General features: G+C 49.6%; 2 protein-coding genes across 45 annotated transcripts in view; both read left to right on the plus strand.

The window, feature by feature from the left end:
- The first annotated feature begins 4,093 nt into the window (after window positions 1-4,093).
- Nr1h3 (nuclear receptor subfamily 1 group H member 3) lies at window positions 4,094-14,692 on the plus strand. 10 transcript variants are annotated; one of them, XM_036184447.1, is made up of 10 exons: window positions 4,094-4,155; window positions 5,479-5,558; window positions 6,205-6,387; window positions 7,067-7,333; window positions 7,698-7,906; window positions 8,011-8,190; window positions 8,367-8,466; window positions 12,809-12,922; window positions 13,137-13,231; window positions 13,420-14,692. In XM_036184447.1, the coding sequence occupies exons 2-10, from the start codon at window positions 5,516-5,518 to the stop codon at window positions 13,564-13,566; spliced, it is 1,338 nt and encodes a 445-aa protein (XP_036040340.1). In that variant the 5' UTR covers window positions 4,094-4,155; window positions 5,479-5,515; the 3' UTR covers window positions 13,567-14,692. The 10 variants fall into 10 exon arrangements, with proteins under 10 accessions (XP_036040340.1, XP_036040345.1, XP_036040337.1 ...); XM_036184444.1 differs by lacking the exon at window positions 4,094-4,155 and adding an exon at window positions 4,179-4,327; XM_036184443.1 differs by lacking the exon at window positions 4,094-4,155 and adding an exon at window positions 4,179-4,261.
- Window positions 14,693-14,793: 101 nt separating this feature from the next.
- Window positions 14,794-24,343, plus strand: part of Madd (MAP kinase activating death domain) — a 46,016-nt gene continuing 36,466 nt past the window's right edge. For 32 of the 35 annotated variants that reach the window (XM_036186199.1, XM_036186203.1, XM_036186204.1 and 29 more), the window contains exons 1-7: window positions 14,920-15,027; window positions 18,434-18,576; window positions 19,496-20,092; window positions 20,470-20,773; window positions 21,258-21,389; window positions 21,782-21,895; window positions 23,049-23,129. In XM_036186199.1, coding sequence (XP_036042092.1) covers window positions 18,518-18,576; window positions 19,496-20,092; window positions 20,470-20,773; window positions 21,258-21,389; window positions 21,782-21,895; window positions 23,049-23,129 — 1,287 coding nt within the window. In that variant the 5' untranslated portion in view covers window positions 14,920-15,027; window positions 18,434-18,517. Of the gene's footprint in view, window positions 14,865-14,919; window positions 15,047-15,081; window positions 15,193-18,433; window positions 18,577-19,495; window positions 20,093-20,469; window positions 20,774-21,257; window positions 21,390-21,781; window positions 21,896-23,048; window positions 23,130-24,343 lie in introns of those variants that run through there. The other 3 variants (XM_036186200.1, XM_036186201.1, XM_036186202.1) reach the window with 3 other exon arrangements.

The raw sequence follows: 24,343 nt of genomic DNA on the forward strand, positions 1-24,343 counted from the left end.
TTAATACAGTATAAGTTCTTATCCTAATAGTGAAATGTTTCATTGAGGCTTGCCCAGTAATTGAGTAAAACCAAATCTTATTATAAGCCACAGTCATCCTAGGGTTCCCCCTGCTATATCGCATCCCTGGTTCTGTGGGTTGCAGTCTGATTGTTCTTTGCTTTATATATAGAATCCACTTATGAGTGAGTACATACCATGTTTGTCCTTCTGAGTCTGGGTTACCTCACTCAGGATGATATTTTCTAGTTCCATCTATTTGCCTGCAAATTTCATGTTGTCATTATTTTTCTCTGCTGAGTAGTACTCCACTGTGTATATGTACCACATTTTCTTAATCCATTCTTCAGTTGATGGGCATCTAGGTTGTTTCCAGATTCTGGCTATTACAAATAGTGCTGCTATGAACATAGTTGAGCATGTATCTTTGTGGTATGGTTAAGCATTCCTTGGGTATATGCCCAAGAGTGGATTGGCTGGGTCTTGAGGTAGATCGATTCTCAATTTTCTGAGAAACCGCCATACTGATTTCCACAGTGGTTGTACAAGTTTGCATTCCTACCAACAGTAGAATGTTCCCTTTACTCTGCATTTGAGAGAGTTATTTACTGGTACATTTGGCCAGGGCCTAGAAGCAACCTTTGGAAGTTTGGGGTGGAGGAATCAGAGATGTGACTTGTAAGATTCCCCAAGGGTGTTCCCAGGGATGTTGCTTTCTGTAAGAGCCAACCAAGAAAACATGGGAAAAGCCCATAGGACTGGGATGCCTGGGCCTTATCACTGTGGGTTGATGGAACTGTGCCATGAGGGTGGGGCTGGTAAAGTAGGACATGTGTGCTTCTAGCTGCTGATCACCTGATTGCTTGCCCTGGCTTGGGGCAGAAGTCCCAGTGGTCAGTCACTGCAAAGTCTGTGGAGATACCATCAACAGGTTTTAGCCTTCCCCATTTTTCCCTCTCCATTCTCTCTCTCTCTCTCTCTCTCTCTCTCTCTCTCTCTCTCTCTCTCTCTCTCTCTCTTGAGCTGAGGATCGAACCCAGGGCCTTGCACTTGTAAGGCAAGTGCTCTACCACTGAGCTAAATCCCCAACCCTTTTTTTCTTTTTCTTTTCTTCCCCCCTCTCCCTTCCCTTTGTGCCGAGCTCCTCCACCACCTGAAACCTTAAGGGGTGGGTAGCTGTGGTGGTGAGGAACTGGCAATGTTACCTCTTTTACAGGAAACTGAGCTGCGCTGCCTCTCTGTCCAGCAGTTGTCTCTAGCCTGGGTCAGTGGGCTCCAGACTGGGTTGTGTATGTGTCTTCCTGGGGCCTAGGAAGTGGTTAGGGAGTCAGGGGAAGGAGCAGGATTAGGAATGGATGAGGGAGACATTTCTTTAACCCCTAGAAAATTGGCTTCAAGCCAATGTTACATCTCAAGTTCCTTGAAATGGGGTATATATCAGGGACATCTCTGAGTGTGCCACTATGCTGGGACATGGGCAAGGGGAGAGAGCAGGGTACCTGGTGGGTACTGGAACTGAGCAGTCCCAAACTCTGTGGCTGCCGTCCGTGGTTTCTACTTTCCCAGGGTGACAGGTCCTTGTGAAAATAGGGGAAGGAACACGTGAGAAGAATAGAGAGCCTTGTGCTCGTGATTCATAACTGTCCAGACCAGGGCGGAGGCCTTGTGAGGGACGACCTTGTGACGAGAGGGAACCAGAGCCAGAGGCAGAAGCTGAAGATGGGGCTGCCAGAGGGGCTTTTTCTGAATGTGAGAAATGAATACCCGGCAGATTTTGCAAGACTCCCACAGCCCGCTGCCTTCTTCCCCGTGTTCCCAGCCGCGGCCTGTTCCCTTGGCTCAGCCTGTGCTTCCTGTCATCTTTCACCAAACCCCCTTTCTACTTCGTGTTCTGGTCCTTCCCCGCCCTCTTCTTTCTGTCCCGCCCCCACACCATGTTCACTCTTGCCCTGTTTCCTCTGTTTCCTTCCCTCGTGCCCTCCCTGTTCATCTCTGTTCTCGTCCTTCTGGCTGCTTGTCTGGCCCCTGTCCTATGCTTTAATGTGGACCCATGGGAATTGGAGTTCATAGCAAAACAGGAAGGGCCTGTGAGCAGGAACCTGGGAATGGGGCAGGGGGTGAACAGCCAGCAGTAACCTCAACTCCTGCTTCTCACATCTGAATTGAAGCATTTGCAGAGCTCTGCAGCCCACCAGCCCTGCAGCCCACCAGCCCTGCAGCCCCTCAGCCCTGCAGCCCACCAGCCCTGCTGACCACCAGCCCTGCAGCCCACCAGCCCTGCAGCCCCCCAGCCCTGCAGCCCACCAGCCCTGCCTCCCACCAGCCCTGCTGACCACCAGCCCTGCTGACCACCAGCCCTGCAGCCCACCAGCCCTGCTGACCACCAGCCCTGCCGCCCACCAGCCCTGCTGACCACCAGCCCTGCAGCCCCTCAGCCCTTCTGACCACCAGCCCTGCTGACCACCAGCCCTGCCTCCCACCAGCCCTGCTGACCACCAGCCCTGCTGACCACCAGCCCTGCTGACCACCAGCCCTGCTGACCACCAGCCCTGCAGCCCCCCCTGACCCAGCCCTGCTGACCACCAGCCCTACTGACCACCAGCCCTGCTGACCACCAGCCCTGCTGACCACCAGCCCTACTGACCACCAGCCCTGCTGACCACCAGCCCTGCAGCCCCTCAGCCCTACTGACCACCAGCCCTGCTGACCACCAGCCCTGCCTCCTACCAGCCCTGCCTCCTACCAGCCCTGCCTCCCACTAGCCCTGCTGACCACCAGCCGTGCCTCCTACCAGCCCTGCCTCCCACTAGCCCTGCTGACCACCAGCCCTGCTGACCACCAGCCCTAGCTTCTTCCATCTCAGAACTTTCCCTCAGACCCAAGAATGCCCTAGACTTGAACATAGGAAAAAAAGATCAGTGGGCCTGGAGGAAGGACATCTGGATTCTGACCTCAGCTTGGCCACTAACTGTGTGGTCTTAGGCAAACTCTCAAGAAAGCATCAGTAAATGCTGTAAAATGGAGTCATTTACCTTTTCTGCCTCCCTCTTGGAGTTGCACTCAGGAGCCAAAGAGATAGTGAGGAGTTTGTATATGGAAACAAAGATTCAAAGGGTTGACCATGTATAGTTTCAAGGTGATGGGAAGACAGACCACTAAAGGAACTGGAGGGGAATGATAACCCTGCCCATCCTTGAACATTAGACACACTGTGCTGATTTTTCTTTTATGAACATTAGTGTTTTGCCTGCATTCATGTCTATTTGAGTTACAGACAGTTGTGAGCTGCCATGTGGGTGCTGGGAATTGAACTTGGGACCTTTGAAAGAGCAGTCAGTGCTCTTAACCTCAGAGTCCCATTGTGCTGATTTTTGTTCTCACATTGATCTTATGTGTCAAAACTATTATTATTATTATCCCCACTCAAAGAGAGGTTCAGAGACATGCACTTGCTCAGTTAAGATCACACAGGTGAATGAGGACCGAGTTCAGCCAAGGAGTGCTTTCCTGGCATAGGCTCTAGGCCTAGTACTGAGGTTTGAACCCAGAACCCAGATGAGAAATGATTGTGCTGAGTTGAAATAATCTCAAGCTAACAAGTATGGGATAGATGAGGGTCATATTTTTCTTTGTTTGTTTACTTATCATTTAACAAACAGAAACATCCTATCTACTGGGTTTCCCCTTTAAGCCAGCTGCTGATCCCCTTGGGAGATTAAAACCAAGGAAACTTGATGTGTCCCTTCAGGGCTGAATCTCCTGTCCCAGGCAGCAAGGCAGGAAAGCTACGGCTGTAGATTCTGTAGCTCAGGACACCACCCCAGATGGGACTGCTCTCTAGATAGGCGACCTGCTTATCTGCGGAGATCTGTACAGGACAGGCCCCCTGGGTTGCTAGCATCTGCTCTTCTCCCAGGCCTCTGTCGCCAGACCTCTTCCCTTCCCTGTCCCCCCTCAGGGCACACAGACTCAAACTCCCTTGAAGGCCCAGCACCTGCCTGTCTTCACCCTTGGAGTACTACCCGATTGCTCAGTCCTGGGGCTAGCGGGGAGAGCTTGGCGCCTTCCCAGAGGCAGGGGAGGAGGGAGGCTGGGAACACAGGCTGGGCCTTGGTGTCGCAATTCCGGGCCGTGCCGGGACCTTTGCTCTGCGAGGTGTCTATGGGGGGAAGGGGGGAGGGAACGCTGACTCTGGAGGCTGCTGGGATTAGGGTGGGGGTGCCTGAGAAGCAGTCCTTCTGTACCAGCAAAGAGCTCCCGGGTGAGGAGAGGAAGGAGAGATGGAACTGGGCCGGTCTGCGGGGAAACGCGACAGTCTTGGTAGAGGGTAGGGGACAAGGTGGCGCCGGCTAAGGGGGTGGCCGGCTGGGGAGGAGTTAGCCTGTTGGGGAAGCTACCTCGTGGGCGGGGGCCTAAGGAGACTAAGGGCTCCGGGTCGCGGGGAGGAAGGACCCCTTGGCAGTCCCTCCCCTCAGCCTTTTCCTACTTCTCCCTGCTGGCCCCCGTGTGCTCAGCTCTGGTCACTGGCTGCCCGCTGCGGCCTCGAGGGCCGGGCACTGCAACACCCTCTTCTCCAGCAAGGGGGCTCCCGAGACCAAGCAGCCTGGAAGTCCGGTGACCTGGGGATTGATCTATCTGGTGGGCTCCTAGACAGTGGCCCAGGGGGCTCTGTCCTTGCATCCGGGTTGGGGAGCGATGGGATGGGAAGATATTCTTAGGGGAGAATCTCTGGGGAAAAATGAGCAATCATTGCTAACAGGAGTTCTGGGCAGGGATAGAGTTTTACTGGGTCTCAAAAGAACTGGAGGGGTTCTGGGCGAGGAGACCCTGTACTGGGGAGAGTCTTGTGATGAGAACTTTATGCTAGGACTTCAGAAACGGCAGGGGGAAAATATTCTAACAAGCAGACTCAGAGTGAGCTTGGGTCCAGTCTCGTGGTCCTGCCAACTTTGGCTCTCTACTGTTAGAGAAGGTGGGTGCAGAGAAGGATAGAACAGTGCCGAGACCTCAGACCTCAAGTCAGGATTCTGCTCTTGGCTCCACCACCTGTGTGGCCATAGGCAGTTTCTTTAAGCTTTTAGAACCTTGGTTTCCTTATCTTTAAAATGGGTTTAATAAAAACAAAAACAAAAAAACGGATTTAAGAATAGTCCAGATAAACTGGGTGGTGGTGGCACACACCTTTAATCCCAGCACCTGGGAGGCAGAGACCAACGATTTCTGTGAAGTTGAGACCAGCCTGGTCTACAGAGCTAGTTCCAGGTCAGCCAAGGCTATACAGAAAAACCTTGTCTTGAAAAACTAAAATAAAGAAAGAGAATAGTCCTGAGAAGCTGGAGGTATTGTTCAACGGCAGACCATTTGCCTAGTCTGCATGAAGTTCTGGGTTCAATCTCCCGAACTGAAAAAAATAATATAAAAAGTCCTGAAAGGTAGCACAGAAGGGGGCTAAGGCCTGGTTCTGGGTCATTCCTGCAGGACAGTGTCTTGGTAATGTCCAGGGCTCCAGGAAGAGATGTCCTTGTGGCTGGAAGCTCCAGGACCTGGTGTTTGTCCTGGTAAGCTGCTTTATTCCAACCTTCTGTCTGAGCTGAGGCCTCTGGCTCCTCTCCTACCCCAGGAATCAGCCCCCTTCACTGCCGGCCGTCATCCGCACTTCTTAGCAGCACAAACCAGATCAGTTCTTCGTGTTGCTTGCTCAGACCCTTTGCCCTGATTCTAGCTTTGGTGAAGTCCTCAATCTGGGTGTGCTTCTGGGGAGAGCCGATGTGTCTCATGCTTAGCTCTCACTGGAGAGTTCTGTCTGATCTAGGAAATGGATGCTGTCTTCATCTAAGATCTTGATGTGCAAAGGACTGAAACTGACTAGTCCTAGATTCCACATAATCCTGGAATCTGAAAGCATGAGCTGGGGCTTGGGTGCCTTCTTTTTCTGTTTGTTATTTTATTTTATTTTTTTTTTGAGACAGGGTTCCTCTGTGTATCATGGTTGTCCTGGAACTCACTGTGTAGACCAAGCTGGCCTCAAACTCAGAGATCCACCCGCCTTTACCTCCCAGAGATTAAAGGTGTGTGCCACCACTCCTGGCTAGCTTGGCTGCCTTTTAAGGGTAGAGTTATGTTTATAGCCAAGACATTTGGAGGTGGAGTCTGGATAGGACACGAACCCATCCATACTCCCTTTGTGCCTCTTTTTGGGCTCAGACTCTGCAACGGAGTTGTGGAAGGCAGAAACCCAAGATGCAAGAGACCAGGGAGGCAGCAGCTGTATCCTCAGGGAGGAAGCTAGGATGGCCCAGTCTGCTGGAAGTGCTTTGAGGATGGGATTGGAGGCAGCAGAGCCCACAGCCCTGCTCCCCAGGGCAGAGACCTTTACAGAGCCTACAGGTAAGAAGCACCCGAATTTGGGGAAGGTAGGGACTCCCTAGATCTGAGACCCCTCTGGGGTCCTTTGCCTTCTAAGGTCACAGTTAAATCCCACGTGGCTTTGGTCTGTATCTTAGGCATTTTTGAGCCTCAGTTTCTTTGTGATTTGAAATTAACCCTCATGATTGTCCTAAGGATCAGTGCTTACAAAGAGCTCATGCAGTACCTAGGACATAATAGTTCTTGGTAAAGGACAGCAACTGTTATAGACTAAGCCAGGCGCTGTGGCATGCCCCGGTAATTCAAGCTACTCTGGAGGCTGAGGCAAGATCACTTGAGCCTAGGAGTTCAAAAGTTCAAAGCTAGCAGGGCGGTGGTGGCACACACCTGTAATCCCAGCACTCGGGAAGCAGGGGCAGGTGGATCTCTGTGAGTTCGAGGCCAGCCTGGTCTACAGAGCTCATCCAGGACAAGCTCCAAAAAGCTACAGAGAAACCCTGTCTCGGAAAACCAAAAAAAAAAAAAAAAAAAAGTTCAAAGCCAACCTAGGCTATATATTGTGAATCTGAGAGATGGAGGAGGGTGGGAGAGGGGGGGGGGGGAGAGGGAGAGTATCATTCAGTGAAGGGAAGAGAATGAAGAGTGGCCAGCCAGGAGTGATCAAGGAAGGGGGGACATTAAGCCTTGTGTCTGTATCCAGAGCTTCGTCCACAAAAGCGGAAAAAGGGGCCGGCCCCCAAAATGCTGGGGAATGAGCTGTGCAGCGTATGTGGGGACAAGGCCTCTGGCTTCCATTACAACGTGCTGAGCTGCGAGGGCTGCAAGGGATTCTTCCGCCGCAGTGTCATCAAGGGAGCACGTTATGTTTGCCACAGCGGCGGTCACTGCCCCATGGACACCTACATGCGGAGGAAGTGCCAGGAGTGTCGGCTTCGCAAATGCCTCCAGGCGGGCATGCGGGAGGAGTGTAAGTGTCTGGAGCAGGAATTGGGAAGAGCTGGTGGGAAACTATTGGTGCCCTGTTGTGAAGGCAGATAGATGCTTACTCCTGCGGGGATCTCCTGAGTGTGGATTAAAACTCCCTTAACCAGGCACAGTGGCAGCACCAGGGAAGCCAGGTGGATCTCTGAGTTCAGGGACAGCCAAGAGCGACAGAGTGAGACCCTGTCTTGAAAAACAAACAAACAAACACCAAAACAAAGAAAGAAAGAAAAGAAAAAGAAACAACTTCCTTGCTTTTGTTTCTGGAGCATAAAACCCTCTGCCCCCTCTTCGCCGTCTTCTGCCTCTTGTTCACCCCGACCCCGCTTCCCATCTGGCCCCGTCTTTAGGTGTCCTGTCAGAAGAACAGATCCGCTTGAAGAAACTGAAGCGGCAAGAAGAAGAGCAGGCTCAAGCCGCGTCAGTGTCCCCAAGGGTTTCCTCAGCTCCCCAAGTCCTGCCGCAGCTCAGCCCGGAGCAGCTGGGCATGATTGAGAAGCTGGTTGCTGCCCAGCAACAGTGTAACAGACGCTCCTTTTCTGACCGACTGCGAGTCACGGTACTTGATGACCTGGGGACAGTTGGCTGTGCCCGGAGCACCAGCTAACTGGATATCTGACTCACAGCCATTTGCTTCTTCCTTCCTTTTTCCACCCTGGGTAGCCTTGGCCCATTGCGCCTGACCCTCAGAGCCGGGAAGCCCGACAACAGCGCTTTGCCCATTTTACCGAGCTGGCCATAGTGTCTGTGCAGGAGATCGTTGACTTTGCCAAACAGCTCCCTGGCTTCCTGCAACTCAGCAGGGAGGACCAGATCGCCTTGCTGAAGACCTCTGCAATTGAGGTGGCTGAAAGGGATTGGGATGAAGGGAGAACCAGAGTAGGCTTATCTGTAGGGGACCTCCAGATATCCAGCTTGGAGAGTCTGAGCCATTGGGAAAGGGAGTCAACCTCCTCTCAAGGGCCACGTGCCACAAGCAGCCCCTCCGTGCCTGTTTGAAAGCTGCTACTTGTGTGCAGGTGATGCTTCTGGAGACATCACGGAGGTACAACCCTGGGAGCGAGAGCATCACCTTCCTCAAGGACTTCAGTTACAACCGGGAAGACTTTGCCAAAGCAGGTGAGATCTAAGATGACCAGGGCACTGGCCCTTTCCATCAGGGGGCCCATCAGGAGAGCCGTGGGCCTGAGGTTTGGGTGGTTATACAGTGAGGACACCACTTGTTTTTCCAAGAGAGAAGTTTGGGATGTTGATCAATCACGTCAACTGCTCCAAACAGACCTGTCCACTGACACATCTGAGGTTTTGTAAGCATCTTCTTGGAGAGACCAGGCCTGACCGAGTGCAGTGGGGTGGGGGTGTGTGTGGTTCATTCTTGCTTTAACCAACGAAGCTCTACTTAAATCTGCGTTGTGCTTCTGCTTAAAAGTTGAAAATATTGTATAGCTAAGAAAGCATTTTGAAAACCACTCTATAAGCCTTTTGAGACAAAAGGCAAGAAACCCTTTTCAGATAATGCTCTTAGAGGGTCACGCAGGCTCAGTCAAGCCTTACTCTTTCTGTCCTCCACCCTGTGAGCTGAATAACCAGAGTTGAAGCATGACAAACGTGCAGAATGGGAGAGCTGTAGGATCAAATCCAGTGTTTTCTCTGGATCGGGTGGGATTGGTGCTGGGGTCTGATGCTGCTCAGTGCTAAGCACTGGAGGGTTCTCTTATTCAGCTGTTGGTGATGCTCATGATGAGCCGAGTGAGGCTGGGAAAGGATGCAAGTCTGGAGGAGTGGGGCTGGGAAAGGATGGCAGAAGTCTGGAGGAGACTGCGGATTTGTTTGGCAGCTGAGAGAGCAGGCTGGGAAATACAGCTAACATTGTGACTGTTCTCAGGGCCGACAGTTCAGAAAGCTTTCACTAGCATCTGGTTTCTCAGGCTAACCCCGAGCCTCTTGTCCTAATGTGGCCCTTCTACAAAGGCCTCCCTTAACTCTGTCAGCCCTGCTGAGCTTCTTTGTTTTCTGAATGTCGGGGTACTTAGTGGGCAATATGAAGGTGCTATCCAGCCTTAAAACCAGCCCTGTCCCTCTTTTCCACCAAACACCCCTCAAGTGGTTGCTAACTTCGACTTTCTTAACCCTTGCCTCTGTCAGAACACACTCTTTTCTGAACCCTTCCTCTTCCTTCCACGCTCATGGACTTGTGCGAATCTGCACCTATTTATAAGATTTCTTTATTTAAGCAGTTTGATGTCATCGTGTTTTTCGTTTCTCATTTTATCAGTGTGTTCTTGGGAAAAAGGAACAGAAGGCTCTTTTTATTTTTTCTTTCTTCTCTTTTTAACCATTTTTTTTTAAAGGTTTGTCTATCTTGTTTTCCTCTCTCACTGTGTGTGTGTGTGTGTGTGTGTGTGTGTGTGTCCTGCTTTTCTTTCCCCAGAGGCTCTGTGTTGTCAAGTCTCTCTCCGCCCCATCCACTGCCATATGTTGCATACAATGGCTGACTAATGTGAATCAGTCTCATGTGAGGGATTCCTCCAGGAAGCGTTACAGACCCTCTTGAGAGCACAGCACAATTCCAGAACCTTCTCTTTGTCTTTGTATGGGGGGCTTTTTAGCATATGTTGGAGCTTAAAATTTCATCAACAAATGCTTTATAAAATGAAGCTGTCCTATTGACTAGATCAACACACAACACTGGCTAGACATCAGGGTGAAAGTACAGGAAGTGACTCATCAAGAGACCTGGATGGAAAAGCATAGCAGATGGCTGCTGAAAGAGATCTGAGAAAGCCTAGAAAACAGTGTGGGGTGGAGACATTGACGATGTGAGGGGGAGACATGTTCAGCAGGTGCCTAGGCTACAGGTCAGGGGTTATTGCATACTCATTGTCTTCCCTGAAAGAAGACTGGTTTATTATTATTAGGTTTTGTTGTTATTGTTTTAAATGGGGAGACAAATATGAAGATCAGTGGTTCAAGTCCATAGGCTGGAGAAGTAGTGTGGATCTGTAACCCCTGGGCTGGGGAGCAGGCAGAGACAGGGGAATGCTCAGGACTCACTGGTTAGCCAATCTAGACTAAATGGCTTGCTCCAGGGTTAGTGAGAGACTGTTCAAACAACTAAGGTGGAAAGCAATGAGGACGACATCTGAGGTTCACTTCCGGCCTCCACAGAGCAAATGGGCATGTGCACCCCCTTCCCACGTACATGAACACACACACACAAGTTCAAGGCCATCCTTAGCTAGCCTGGGGATTATATGAGACATTGTCACAAAACAACAACAAAACCCAAAACAAAACAAAAAAACCCAAACAAACCCAAAAACAAAAACCAAGGGAGAAGCCAGGCTTCTGTTTTGAGTTCTAGGCCAGCCTGGTCTATATAGAGTTCCAGGACAACTAAAGGCTATGTAGAGAGACCCTGCCTCAATTAAAAAAATAAAAAAGGTAAACCAAGTGTTTTGCCTAGTGAGGGCCTGGATTCAACTCCCAGTACCACATAAACTGGTTGTGGTAGTGAATATTCATGATAGTACCACTCATAAGGCCAGGAGTCCAAAGTCACCCTCAGCTACATAGTGAATCTGAGGCCAGCCTGGGCTCCACGGGACCTTATCACAAAAATGAAGTCTTTTAAAAAATTTAATGAAGCTAGGCAGTGGTGGTGCATGCCTTTGATCCCAGCACTCAGGAGGCAGAGGCAAGCAGATCTCTATGAGTTCGAGGCCAGCCTAGGCTACAGAGTGAGTTCAGGAAAGGCACAAAGCTACACAGAGAAACCCTGTCTCAAAAAAACAAACAAAAAATTTAATGAACACATAGTAGATACCACATATACATTTATTCTAAGAAGTTTATAAGGTAAATCCCCCCCCCCCCAGGGTTTCTCTGTGTAGCTTTTCGCCTTTCCTGGAACTCACTTTGGAGACCAGGCTGGCCTTGAACTCACAGAGATCTGCCTGGCTCTGCCTCCTGAGTGCTGGGATTAAAGGCGTGTGCCACCACTGCCAGCATAAGGTAAATCTTATCTCCAGATTACAGGTGGGGACTCTAAGGCACAGATACGTTAAATAACTTACCATTTTACCCAGCTTAGTAAGTAGTAGATTCGGGGGAGTCAAATCCTGGCAGTCCACACCCTCAGCCACATTGCTGTATTCTATCCAAGCTGTGCTCTATCAGTTGTAGCCTAGTATTCAGATAAGGCCATTTGCCAGCCAAAAAGGGCTTCTTCATAAGCAAAGTAAAAGATCAATTTCTAGAAACATGACATCCTTGAGAATCCTAATAATTGTTTAATTCAAAAAATTTTCATGCTAAACCTTCTGCATACTTACTTTATCATGTAACCATCTGTATTAGTTACTTTCTTCAGTTCCTTGACAAAATACCAGCCAACGGCAACTTAAGGAAGGGTTGGGACTGGAGAAATAGCTTAGGGGTTAAGCGCAGTGACTGCTCTTCCAGAGGTCCTGAGCTCAATTCCCAGCAACCACATGGTGGCTCACAACCATCTGTAATGAGATCTGATGCCCTCTTCTGTCATGCAGGCAGACACTGTATACATAATAAGCAAATCTTTTTTAAAAAACAAGGTTGTATTGGCCCCTGGCTTCAGCATATAGTTCATCATGGGGAGAGGTGTAACAGAAGATGGAGAACAGTGGGTCTCAACCTTCCTAATGCTCGGACCCTATCTGTAATTTTGCTACTGTTATGAATCATAATATAAATATCTGGCATGCAGGATATCTGATATGCGACCCCCAAGGGGTCACATCCCACAGTTGAGAACCCCGATGTAGATAGTCACATGGGATTCACAGTTGGGAAGCCAAGGCAAATGAATCGAGTGCTCAGCTTTCTTTTTTTTTTTTTTTCCCCTTTTCTTTTTTTTCTCTTTTTTGGTTTTTTGAGACAGGGTTTCTCTGTGTAGTTTTGGTGCCTGTCCTGGATCTCGCACTGTAGATCAGGCTGGCCTCGAACTCACAGAGATCCACCTGGCTCTGCCTACTGAGGGCTGGGATTAAAGGCGTGTGCAGCCACCCCCACCCCCACTCAGTTTTCTTTTTATTCAGTCCCTCACAGACATGCCCAGAGGTCCTTCTTCTAAGTGATTTCAGAGTCTGTCAAATTGACAACCAAGTAACCATCACAATAGGTTTTTGTTTTGTTTTGAGATTAGGATCTTGCTCTGTAGCCCAAACTGGTTTGAAACTTGAAATCCCCTTGCCTCAGCCTTTCAAGTGCTGGAATTACATTCCCGCACTACCATTCCCAGCACACTGGTTTTGCTCTCCAGTTTCTGCCTGATTCGAATTTCACAGAGGAGACTTGGAGAAGAAGCTTGCTCTTGCCTAGCAGAAACCTGGAGACCTTTCAGTGACTTCCTAGCAGTTCCTCACATTGAGTTGGAGGATATTCTCCCCGCACCCGCCACAACCCTGTGTCCCTTCCTCCCCAGGGCTTCAGGTGGAGTTCATCAATCCCATCTTTGAGTTCTCCAGAGCCATGAATGAACTGCAGCTCAACGATGCCGAGTTTGCCTTGCTCATCGCCATCAGCATCTTCTCTGCAGGTGCGGAGGAGGGGCAAGAGGGAAACTGAGTCAGAGGCCTTCACCCAGGAGGCCTGTAGTCTCTACAAGGCAGGAAGCCTGGGTGTGGAGGCCCCTGCTGTGTTACTGTGGATGAGAGGTTGGGTGGGATGTGTCCCTGTTTGGGAGTTATGATTTGGGGTATGGAACCAAGACCTTGGCCAGACCTGCTCCTCAACTTTGTGGTGATCTATAGACCGGCCCAATGTGCAGGACCAGCTACAAGTAGAGAGGCTGCAACACACGTATGTGGAGGCCTTGCATGCCTATGTCTCCATCAACCACCCCCACGTGAGTCTCAGTGCCTTTTTCTTCTGCTCTTTAGGCCCCTTTTCAGATGTCCACTTTCTTTCAAGACTTTTGCTTACGCCTAGCATGTTCTTTACCTTTCTTTCTCAAAATGTCCCTGCTCCAGCTCACCTTCTCTAGGGAAGAGCAACAGCTAGACTTCTTTCTTTCCTTCTCTTTCTTTTTTCCAGGATCGCCTGATGTTCCCACGGATGCTAATGAAGTTGGTGAGCCTCCGGACTTTGAGCAGCGTCCATTCAGAGCAAGTGTTTGCCCTTCGCCTGCAGGACAAAAAGCTTCCCCCTCTGCTGTCTGAGATCTGGGATGTCCACGAATGACTGTTCTTCCTCCATGTCCTCTGTGCTTTGGGACACACAACTGAGGCTTATGGACTGCTTCCCAGAGATGGAACAGACTGAGAAGGGCAAACATTCCTGGGAGCTGGGTGAAGGAGATCCTTGCATGGCATTAAAGGAGAGTCTAAGGGTTGGGTGTTTTGTGGCTGCTGGGCAGTTGGGGACCTACTAAGGTAGTGCACATCTGAAGACTTTATTGACCCAACCAAATAAACTAGCCAGGAAGGCCACTTTGCACAGGGTTCTTAAGGGCCCTGCCCATCTCATCTCTACCACTTCCTGTTTTTCCCCTTAGGGCCCCAAAGAAATTCTCCAATATCATTCTGCAGCTTGGCTGTAACTGCCTCCGGGCTGTTTCACCAATAGGTCTGGCACTTGGAACAGAAAGGCCAAGATAGGGAAACCAGTTTCTGGATCAAGGGTAGGGGTGCTGCGGTGGAGGAAGCCTGTGTCCATTAGAATCTGCCTCCATATTCAGGAGAGGGACAGAAATCACAAGTGTCAGCTTTTGTTCACTAGGCCCGCGGCATAAGAGAAATGTTTAGGCTTCGGTGCACCTTCCCCTTTAACGATCAAGGCAGAAGCAGGTGCTCTTACTGTCTGGGAGGAGTCGGAGATTCAGCAATAACTCAGCAGTACACTTCCCGTGTGTGTATAACGCCTTACTTTTAACATTGGCATCTGAAAAGGAGTACAGCCTTAAAGACCCAGGGCCGGGTAATACTTCCCTTCGGGCTCTGGGCCCTGGGGGACTCCAAGAAAAGTCCCCGGAGGCTCGTGGAGGATGACCAGTGTTTGAGTTGTCCAAAGGATTGGACTCCATTTCCCAGCGGGCATCGCGGCACCGTTCTCGCTTCCCCCTACCTTGGTGTAGGTGATACCTGGCAGCGCCAGCCAGTGCCCCCGCCATCCAGAATTGGTAGAGTCCAGCAGCCGACTAGTTGGCTTTCCTGCCGGGGCGTCTGGGCACGTCCAAACCGCGTGCAGGGGGAGCCAGATGAGGTTTGAAGAAACTGTCAGAATGTCTTAGGGGCAGTTTATTTTACGAAGTACCTTCATATTAAACACCATTTCGTCAAGACGGGCGCTATAACCAAGTCGGATTAAAAGCTGTTTGAGCAACCAAAACAAAATGTGTTCCTTTGGGTCCTCCCCTTGGCACCTACCGGCACTGGGCTAGCCCAGTGCTTCCCATCGCGTTCCCACTCCCACAGCGATAGGTGTGTGCGTAGCCGCCTTCCTCCCTGTGCTCGGTGTGGTGCTTCCCCGGGCCGCAAATGGTACGGCCCCGGCCCCCTCGGCCTCCCCCTCCGGCATCGGGTCTGAGTGGTACGCGCCCCCCCCCCGGTGCAGACGCGGAACTGGCGCCCGTTCGCCGCGGCGCCGCCGGGCTCGGAAGCGAAGAGCGCTCGGCGGCGGGGAGACGTCAGGCGGGCCTGACAGGTTCCTGGGAGCTGGGGAGGTGGGGAAGTGCGCGCCGTGGGGAGCCCTGTGTGCGTCTTTCGGGGGGCAGCGGCGGCGCCCGAGAGGAAAGCGGCGGCAGAGGGAAGGGTCTCCGAGGCGGCCCTGAAGGAGCGAGCGCGAGGGGGCGTGGAGCCTGCTGAGAAAGTGAGGCGGGGGGTCGAGGCGGGGCGCCCGCGCTGCCGAAGGGCTGCGGGCTCGCGCTCAGCTCCGCTCGGCTGCGGCTAGCGGTGCGGCTTCCCGGGTGGGGGCGAGGAGCTGTCCAGCAGGTGAGGGGGCGGCCAGAGCTGTCCAGCCCCGGGCCCGAGGAAGGTACCAGCGCCTGGCGCGTGTGCGCCTGCGTGCGCACGCCTTATTTTTGATCAGCGTTTGGAGAACCACGTTTGGTTCTCTAATTTATACATCTATATTTCCGTTTCGCTCTTCAATGTTGACTTGCTGAAGACTAGGCACAGCGCTTCATCTTTGCTGCAACTGCTCCCCTAGCCATCCTCCTGCAGCTCCGTTCTTCCCCGTGCTCTCTCCTCCTTCCTCAGTCCTAGCCATCCCTGGCCTCGGTGCTCCAGTTCTCCCCCACGCTGGACCAGTCTGCTGATGAGCTTGCAAGGTCACTGCCTGGGGAGGAAGGGGAGGAAGTCTCCCGTTTTGCTCACGTCAGCGAAGATATCATATCGTCCTTGGGTCGGGTTCCTGTGGTTTTTAGTATGAGATCCTGCCCCAAATGAGGGACGAATCCACGGGGTTGGTGGGATGGCCACTGTAGGCTGAAAAGGCATAGATTAGCTAAAGGTGTGTGATTCTAGACGTGGGTGCTGATGTAGGAGTATAGCAAAAGGAATGCATTTAGAGATGTGGACTATGGTGGGACAGGAGCTAGGGGCTCTACATTAGTGATTAAAATTGAAGCAAGAGACTGAGTCTGAGCCTGGTTGGTTATGAAGACTACATGAGTTATAGGTGTTGTTAGAGGATTTAGCATCTGTGGGGAAGGCAGAGGAGAACAGCCTTGATTATCTCTATAGTCTGAGTATCTAAAGTCACTGGCTATAGATGGGATAGGAATTAAGGCTAAAAATATCCTACCACTGCTAGCTAGGATAGTCTCAGGATCTCAGGTTATTGAAACTCTGAAAGGAGATGAAGAGTGTAGCATACAGCAGTTGGCTTGAGTTGGGAGAGGGCCTTCATCGCGCCAATTCAGGAAGGCACCTGAAACTAATTTACTAGCAGGAGGAAGCTTCAACATCACTTCTGGGATTTTAGCCAGAAGATGCCTCTAGTTTTCAGTGTAAACCTTCGTAAGGACTCAGCCTACGACTCAGCTCCTACGATTCTGGTTTGCGATAAGGTGCTGGAACTAGGTCTTGTTTGTAGCTAGATTTTTCTGTGTAGAACACATGACTTTCACCTGTGTCCTGTTCTCTCCCTTTCATTTGTCTCTCTTTCATTTCTCTTAGGAGAAGGGGAGCTCAGCTCTATAAAGGGCGCCTTGCTTCTGCAATACACTCATGGCAAAGATAGTTGGGAGAATCCAGGGACTGTTTGGGATTAATAAGAGTGATGAACCCCAGAAATGACTGAATGTGTGGCATGCTCAGAAACGTGGTGGTGAAGAGCTATTTTTATTAAAAGCTGCAAGTGGGACTTAAACATACACACACACACACACACACACACACACACACACACACACACACAATTCTTAGTAGATGCTGTCAATGACTAGGAGTCTCCAGAGTTAGGAAGGATGAACTGTAGGGGCCATGGCTGACTTTGGAGCAGCGGCTGCTCGCACTGTTCGGTCACCAAGCAGGGGAGAGCCTACGGCTCTGCTATAAATAGTGCTGGGAGCCAGAGTCGCCATGGAGACAAAACTGAATCCTATTACCTATGGGTCCTGTATTGGGGGCAAGGAGGAGAGAGGGGAGAGCATTTTGAGGACACCGAGGGTATTGTAAATAGGTCTTGTTTATAGGTAGAGGAGGTAAAAAGAACTCATCACCCAAACCAAATAGTGCCCTCAGCATTATAGGCAACATCTATGTCTGCAATATGGGAGTGTGCACAGCAAGTGGAGTGGAGTGTTTAGGTGTGTGTGGTAGTGTAAGAGGAGTGTGTGTCTGTGTGTCTGTGTGTGTGCATGTGCATACAGTGAACATGGCCTCATTGTGGCCATAGAAGCAAAATCTTGGAGCATTGGAAATACCCTATATGGGAGCAAAACATTTTGTTTAGAAGTATGTGAAAATCTAATAGGAAATATAGGTTCTTTAAAAATTCATTTGTTTATTTCGTGTGTGTGTGTGTGTGTGTGTGTAAGTGCACTCCGAGAGTGCAACACTGAGAAGGGTGAGTTCCCCTGGGGTTAGAGTCACGGGCAGTTGTGAGCCACCCAATGCGGGTGCTCGAACCTGAGCCTGGGTCTTCTGGAAGAGCCCCACACGAGCGGTCGTGTCTGTGGAGCCAGTTCTCTGGCTCCAGGACCTCATCGATTTTTAGTATGTTTCAAAATCCCCTTGAAACCCCACACCTTTACTTGCAGAAACCCTAATATTTTCAGTCCCTAATTCATAATCTCTTCACGACGGAGAAAGCTCAGGCCTCCCGGGAACATACTGCAGCTTTACAGACTAGAGAAAGGCTAGTGGTCCAGCAACAAGGGCAGAGGTGAGAGCAGCAGCTCCTGGTCCCCTTTCTCCCTTGAACTGGGGACAACTGGTCAGAGATGAGTCAGCTGGGACATGGAGATTCTTCGTGTGAGACCACACGAGCTAGAATATCCAGCTCTTGTTCCCGTCTGAGTGCAATTAACTGGAAAGTCTATATGATGGTTACACATCAAGCTGCTTAGTGAGACAGAATAATTAGGTTTCCACCTAGACAGAAAAGCGCAGATTAGTGCTATTCAAAGAGGCTGGGTTGATCTTGATTGCCCCTGGAGTAGTCCTGAAAGCGACTTTTTTGTTATCATAATTATTCAGTCTACATTAGACTGTCTAGGTCTGTTTTTCAGAAGCAGAGCCCCGGGAACAAGGCTGGAAATGAGCTAGTTAGTGCTGAGCCGTTATTTCTCCAGCTCCTCTTCCTTCTCCTTCTTGTGGTGCTGAGGATGGAAACCAGGGCATCGTACATACTAGATAAGGGCTCGACCACTAAGCTACACCCTCAACCCCCACTTGAAATTTGACTCTCAGAGTCTGTTTGACTCTGGGAGCCCACAAACCTAGACATGTCGCCACCAGTCTAAGCAAGTGTCCGATTCTCTCCTGAGTGTTGAAGTAGAAGGCCTTCTGACCTGGGCCCCTGGCGGAGAGGAAACTGAGAGGGATGATTCCCTGAGGCATAGCAATGTATATTTATCAGTACCCTTCCCCTGTTGGATTTTCAGATTCTATCAGAATTCCTCCTGGGAATGCTGACTTCTTGCTCAGTGCCCCGAAGTTTCTCTGCGATGAACTGACACATTGGAACCATGGTGCAAAAGAAGCTCTGCCCCCGGTTGCTTGACTATCTCGTGATCGTTGGGGCAAGGTAACAAGGCTGACAATTGTGTGGTTCGTTCTCGGGGTGACCTTACTTCCATGTTGCTTTGCATATCTTATCCTTCCCTATTGTCTTACCGCGACGGGAACATTGCTGTAAGCAGGGCAAGCCATGCAGTTGGGTGGTGTGAGAATATCAGTCTGCACAGAGACACCAGAACTCAGCTTTGTTTTGTTTTGTTTGAGATAAGATTTCTCTGTGTAGTCCTGGCTGACCTGGAACGAGCTCTGTAGACGAGGTTAGCCTAGAACTCAAAGATCCACCTGCCTCTGCCTCTTGAGTGCTGGTACTAAAGGCATGCGCTACCACACTCAGCTCAAAACTCAGCTTTCAACTCACGTCTTTGGATAGGTGAGATGGCTCAGTGGGTAATGGTGCTTACCACCAAACCTAATGAGCTGAATTAAATTCCTGAGCCCCACATGGTGGAAGGAGAGAAATTTCTCCTGCAAGATATCCTCAGACCTCCACTTATGTTCTGGAGTATGCATGCTGCCCCTCCTAAGAAAATACATGCTAAATTTTTTAAGTCATACTCTGTGATTTTGAGCAAGTATATGCTTTGTAGCCTAGTTTTCATGGTTTGTAAGGAGAAAGCACACTTTACTCCTTCTCTGCCTGCTTATATTCTTGTGGTAATTTGTTAGCTAAGGCACTTTGAAGGGCATTGATCATCTTTGGGTGTTAGTGATGATTTTATTGTTGAAACTTCCAAGATAGTGTCTTCCTGACCATGCATACTCTAGCCTGCCAGTTAAACTTGGCAAGCAGTCCCCGGATAGCCAAGGTGCTATAATTAGCTTACTTTATCCAAAAGTATCTTTGCACTTTATTTGTTGGTTGTGGTTAATGTGTGACAGTGTGTTATGTGTTTTGGGGCTGCTGAGTGTGTCTTTCTGTCCTTCAGGCACCCAAGCAGTGACAGTGTGGCTCAGACTCCTGAACTGCTCCGGCGGTACCCACTAGAGGACCACCCCGAGTTTCCCCTGCCCCCAGATGTGGTGTTCTTCTGCCAGCCAGAGGGATGTCTGAGTGTGCGACAGCGACGCATGAGCCTTCGAGATGATACCTCCTTTGTCTTCACCCTGACCGACAAGGACACCGGAGTCACCCGCTATGGCATCTGTGTTAACTTCTACCGTTCCTTCCAAAAGCGAATGCCGAAGGACAAGGTAGAAGGTGCAGCAGGACCCCGTGGGAAGGAAGGAACTCATGTCACCTGTGCCTCAGAAGAGGTCGGCACCGAGAGCTCAGAGAGCGGCACAACCCTGCAGCCTCCAAGTGCTGACTCCACTCCTGACGTGAACCAGTCTCCTCGGGGCAAACGCCGCGCAAAAGCGGGCAGCCGCTCGCGCAACAGCACTCTGACATCCCTGTGTGTGCTCAGCCACTATCCTTTCTTCTCTACCTTCAGAGAGTGTCTGTACACTCTGAAACGTCTGGTAGACTGCTGTAGCGAACGGCTGCTAGGCAAGAAGCTGGGCCTCCCACGAGGTGTGCAGAGGTATGGTTTGCTGCTTATGCTTGGAAGAAGGGGAAACATTCAGTCTGTAATATGATGAGTCTGTGCGCCTTTAGGACTGTTTAAACAGTCTGGTCCCAACCCATAGGCTGCTGAGAGTCGGACTGCCTACTGTAGTTGTATTTCAAGAAATGCTGAGGAGTGTGGTGTTTGGTGGTGGACATGACATTGAGTTCTATCACATATACCATTCTCCACCTGTTTTGACGTCATCTATACCCCCGGGTCCCCTCTGAGATTAGAGAGTGGCCTTTCCTAACAGTACCCCTCTTCCAGTTATTATTGTGGTTTGACTGGCTTGCAGCGGTATCAGCTGCTAATGTTTCTGTGTCTGAGTCTTGCTCTGTGCTGCTCCTTAGGGACACTATGTGGCGAATCTTTACTGGATCCCTGCTGGTGGAGGAGAAGTCAAGTGCCCTTCTGCACGACCTTCGAGAGATTGAGGCCTGGATCTACCGGTTGCTACGCTCTCCAGTTCCTGTCTCTGGGCAGAAGCGAGTGGACATTGAGGTCTTACCACAGGAACTGCAGCCAGCTCTGACGTTTGCCCTTCCAGACCCCTCGCGATTCACCCTCGTAGATTTCCCACTTCACCTTCCCTTGGAACTTCTGGGTGTGGATGCTTGTCTTCAGGTGCTAACTTGCATCCTGTTGGAGCACAAGGTGAGAGGGCCAGCTCTGTAGACTTTTCTAGAGAGAGCTATACAACCTGTTGGGAGCTAGATCCTGAGTTTGTAGAGGACAGGAACTATGTGTCCCTTTCCTCTTTTTATTTCCAGGAGGTAATGCAATGGCAGGTTTAGAGCAGGTGTTCGAATGAGTTGAATTGCAACATTGATGTCTTGTTGAATTCTCCTAGAGCGATCCTTGTTAAGCTGATTTCATTCTCTGGGGATAGCAGTAGTTCTATTTCAGTGTGTAGTCCTGGGGTGGGGAGGGCAGAACTAAGAAGGTTGATTCAAGGGAGGGTTACCACAGTGTTTTGGTTGGAAGGTGACTGACAGGGCAGGGACCAGAGCCATGGCGATTGTGGAGATAAGCTGCAGCTGTAGGCTCGGTGAGCCTGAGATTGAGCAGAAGTGCTGGGAGCTGTGTACCAGCGAAGCCTGTTTCCCTCTGCTGAGTGCCTTATGGTGTGGCCATGCAGGTGGTGCTACAGTCTCGAGACTACAATGCACTCTCCATGTCTGTGATGGCGTTTGTGGCGATGATCTACCCACTGGAGTACATGTTTCCTGTCATCCCTCTGCTCCCCACCTGCATGGCGTCGGCAGAGCAGGTGAGTCTCGTGGTGTCTTCCCTCCGTGACGTCCCCGGCTTCTCAAGGGAGAAAGCACCGAAGAAGACCGGTCCTCTGCCCCTCATGACTTACTAGTCTGGGATTTGGGGTGGATTTGAACTGAATATATGGTAAAACTATGCTGTTTGTAGTTTTGTTTGTTACAGTTAGTGATTATAGAGTCCTTGCTATGGTGCTACAGGTGTTAATATACTGAAATGTACTGTTACCTTTCTAAAATCTGAAAAATTCTAAATTTTGCAATATATCTAGCTGCAAGAATTTTGGGAAAGGGCTTGTCTGAATTTTCTTATCTGGGAAAATTCTAACTTGATTAAATGCTCACAATAAATGTTGTCTTTGTTTCTTACCCTCTTTTATCCTTTCCACAGCTGCTTTTGGCTCCAACCCCATACATCATTGGAGTTCCTGCCAGCTTCTTCCTCTACAAGCTAGATTTCAAAATGCCTGATGATGTGTGGCTAGTAGATTTGGACAGCAATCGGGTGAGGCATTGGACTGAGGAGTTCGTTAGCATCATGTTCTAGGCCCAGTTTTGTGTGATAACTGTTGTTTGGATTATTTCTATTACAATACTCATTAAACAATTTTTTTTCTAATGTGGCTTTGACTTTAGTGGGCAGATAGGCCATTGGCTATAGAATTTAGTCTGGTCTGAATCTGAATTAAGAGCTCCTCCTGCATGCTCCAAGAGACACAGGATGGTTATTTTTTTGTATATGTCATTGTATAGAGTGTGGATGATCAGGTAATAATTTTCCTATAAGTTTCAAGGAAGAAGCTGTTTTTCAGCACACATTTAAAAATACATTAACATTCTGTGATGTGAGTCTGTTAAAACTCTGGTAGAAAGCTTACCCTGTGTTCATTATTAAATTTTAGAAAATAAAATTAAGTGTAGGGCCAGGCCAGCCAGGTGATTTAACAGGTAAAGGCATTGCCTCCAAGTCTGATGACCTGAATTCAATACCCAGGATCCACATGGTAGAGAGAGAAAATTGACTCATGTTGTCCCTGTCCTCCACACATGTGACGTGGAATGTCTCCTTCCTCCAAACACAAATACATATAAAAAGAAGAAAAAAAGTAAGTATAGGGGCTAGAGAGATGGCTCAGCAGTTAAGAGTATTTGCTGATCTTTTGGAGAACCTGAGTTCACTTCCCATCACCCACCTCAGGTGGCTCAAACCCTCTGTAACTCCTGCTTTAGGGAGTGTGATACCTCTGCTAACACCTGCATTCATACACATAATTAAAAATAATGAAAGTAAGTCTTAAAAATAAAGTAAATGGGGGTGGGGTGGGGATTTAGCTCAGTGGTAGAGCACTTGCCTAGCAAGTGCGAAGCTCTGGGTTTGGTCCTCAGCTCTGGAAAAAAAATAAAAAAATAAAGTAAATGTAAAGAAGAAAATATCCATAATCCTTCTATTCAGAGATAGCCACCAATGTTATTTAGGTATATTTCTTTTCAGGCATTTAGATGTAGCTCATGTATGTATATATATCTCTCCTATGTAAAGGATAACATATGATATTGTGTGTATCAAATCTCCCTGGGCATGTTATTTGCGTTTCTGTAAGCAGAGCTCCTGGACAGTTCGTTCTAAGATCATGTGTTTTCTCTTTTCTCTGCGGCAGGTGATTGCCCCTACCAATGCAGAAGTGTTACCCGTCCTGCCAGAACCAGAGTCACTAGAGCTGAAGAAACACTTGAAGCAGGTAGGTGAGGAAAGAAAGAAAAGAAGGGGGGGGGGCCTGCAAGATGGCTCAGCAGGTGATGGCACCTGCCACCAACTCTGACGACTGGGACCCACATGGTGGAAGGAGAGAATCTGCTCCGGCAAGTCGTTCTCTGAGCGCCACAGATGCACTGTGGCAAACAGGCACCCACACATGTACACATACCCAACACGGAACAAATGAAGAGGCCAGAAAATGTTTAAATAAAGACAGTGATAGATGATAGAAGGGGCCTATAGTCAGGGAGCCGGTCTAAGAACCTTCACGTGGGGTAGACTTTCTTCACCTTAAATGGGCTTAAGGAGAGGTTCATCTGAATTTTGTGTAGAAAGATGAATCTTAAAAAGGTTCTAATTCACTGTTTGCTCTATTACCCTGTAATGTACATGATACTATGTACATGGATTCTTCCGGGCAGGGTGGTGGCGCTCGCCTGTAATCCCAACACTCAGGCTGACCAGGGGGCTTGTGAGTTTGAGGTCAGCCTGGCCTACATGGCAAGACAAACTCAACCCAAACAGGCAAAATTCAAAGCACCGTTTTCTTTTCCTTGTCGTTCTTTGTCTTTATAGCACTCCTTCAGTCTTATAAGGTGGACGTCAGAAGTTTAGACAGACTTGCTTGTGAAATCAGTCCCAGAGTCCCTGTAGATAAATCCCTGTCTGTGTAAGCCCTTTTTTATTGATTGATTCTTTTTCTTCTGCATGCTAAACACAGTACCTGAAGGTAAAACATGATGTGACTCCATTCCCTTCCCTCTGCTGTACATGTTATGTAGGACCACCAGTAGATAGCACTGCTTAGCAGGTGTCTGGGTCTCATCTGAAGGCTCTTGGGAAGTCTCTTTTCTGTGTTGTCAAGTACCTACAGTTCCTTCGGAGCTAGAGTCTAGATGGTATTGAACGGAACGAGGTCATTCTGCATCTTTCCTCTCACTTTCCCTTGCTCAATCCTTGCTGATGTGACATGATACCTTGCTGCAGCAGTCTGATGAGGGTTGCCAGTTCAGAAGTTTTCTAGCTGCCCTCACTTGCTGTGTTTCTCATTCTTGACGACTGCTTAAGAATGGCTAACATGGCCGGGCAGTGGTAGCGCACACCTGTAATCCCAGCACTCGGGAGGCAGAGGCAGGTGGATCTCTGTGAGTTCAAGGCCAGCCTGCCTGGTCTACAGAGTGAGATCCAGGAAAGGCG

This window comes from Onychomys torridus, chromosome 4 (assembly GCF_903995425.1).
Source record: "Onychomys torridus chromosome 4, mOncTor1.1, whole genome shotgun sequence".
Taxonomy (NCBI): Eukaryota; Metazoa; Chordata; class Mammalia; order Rodentia; family Cricetidae; genus Onychomys; species Onychomys torridus.

Excerpts from the sequence above, each read along its gene's own strand:
- Nr1h3 (XM_036184447.1), top strand. The coding sequence starts at position 5,516 with ATGTCCTTGTGGCTGGAAGCTCCAGGACCTGGTGTTTGTCCTG. Across the intron at positions 7,907-8,010 it reads CTGACCGACTGCGAGTCACG|CCTTGGCCCATTGCGCCTGA; the intron begins GTACTTGATGAC and ends CACCCTGGGTAG. Across the intron at positions 12,923-13,136 it reads CATCAGCATCTTCTCTGCAG|ACCGGCCCAATGTGCAGGAC; the intron begins GTGCGGAGGAGG and ends GGTGATCTATAG.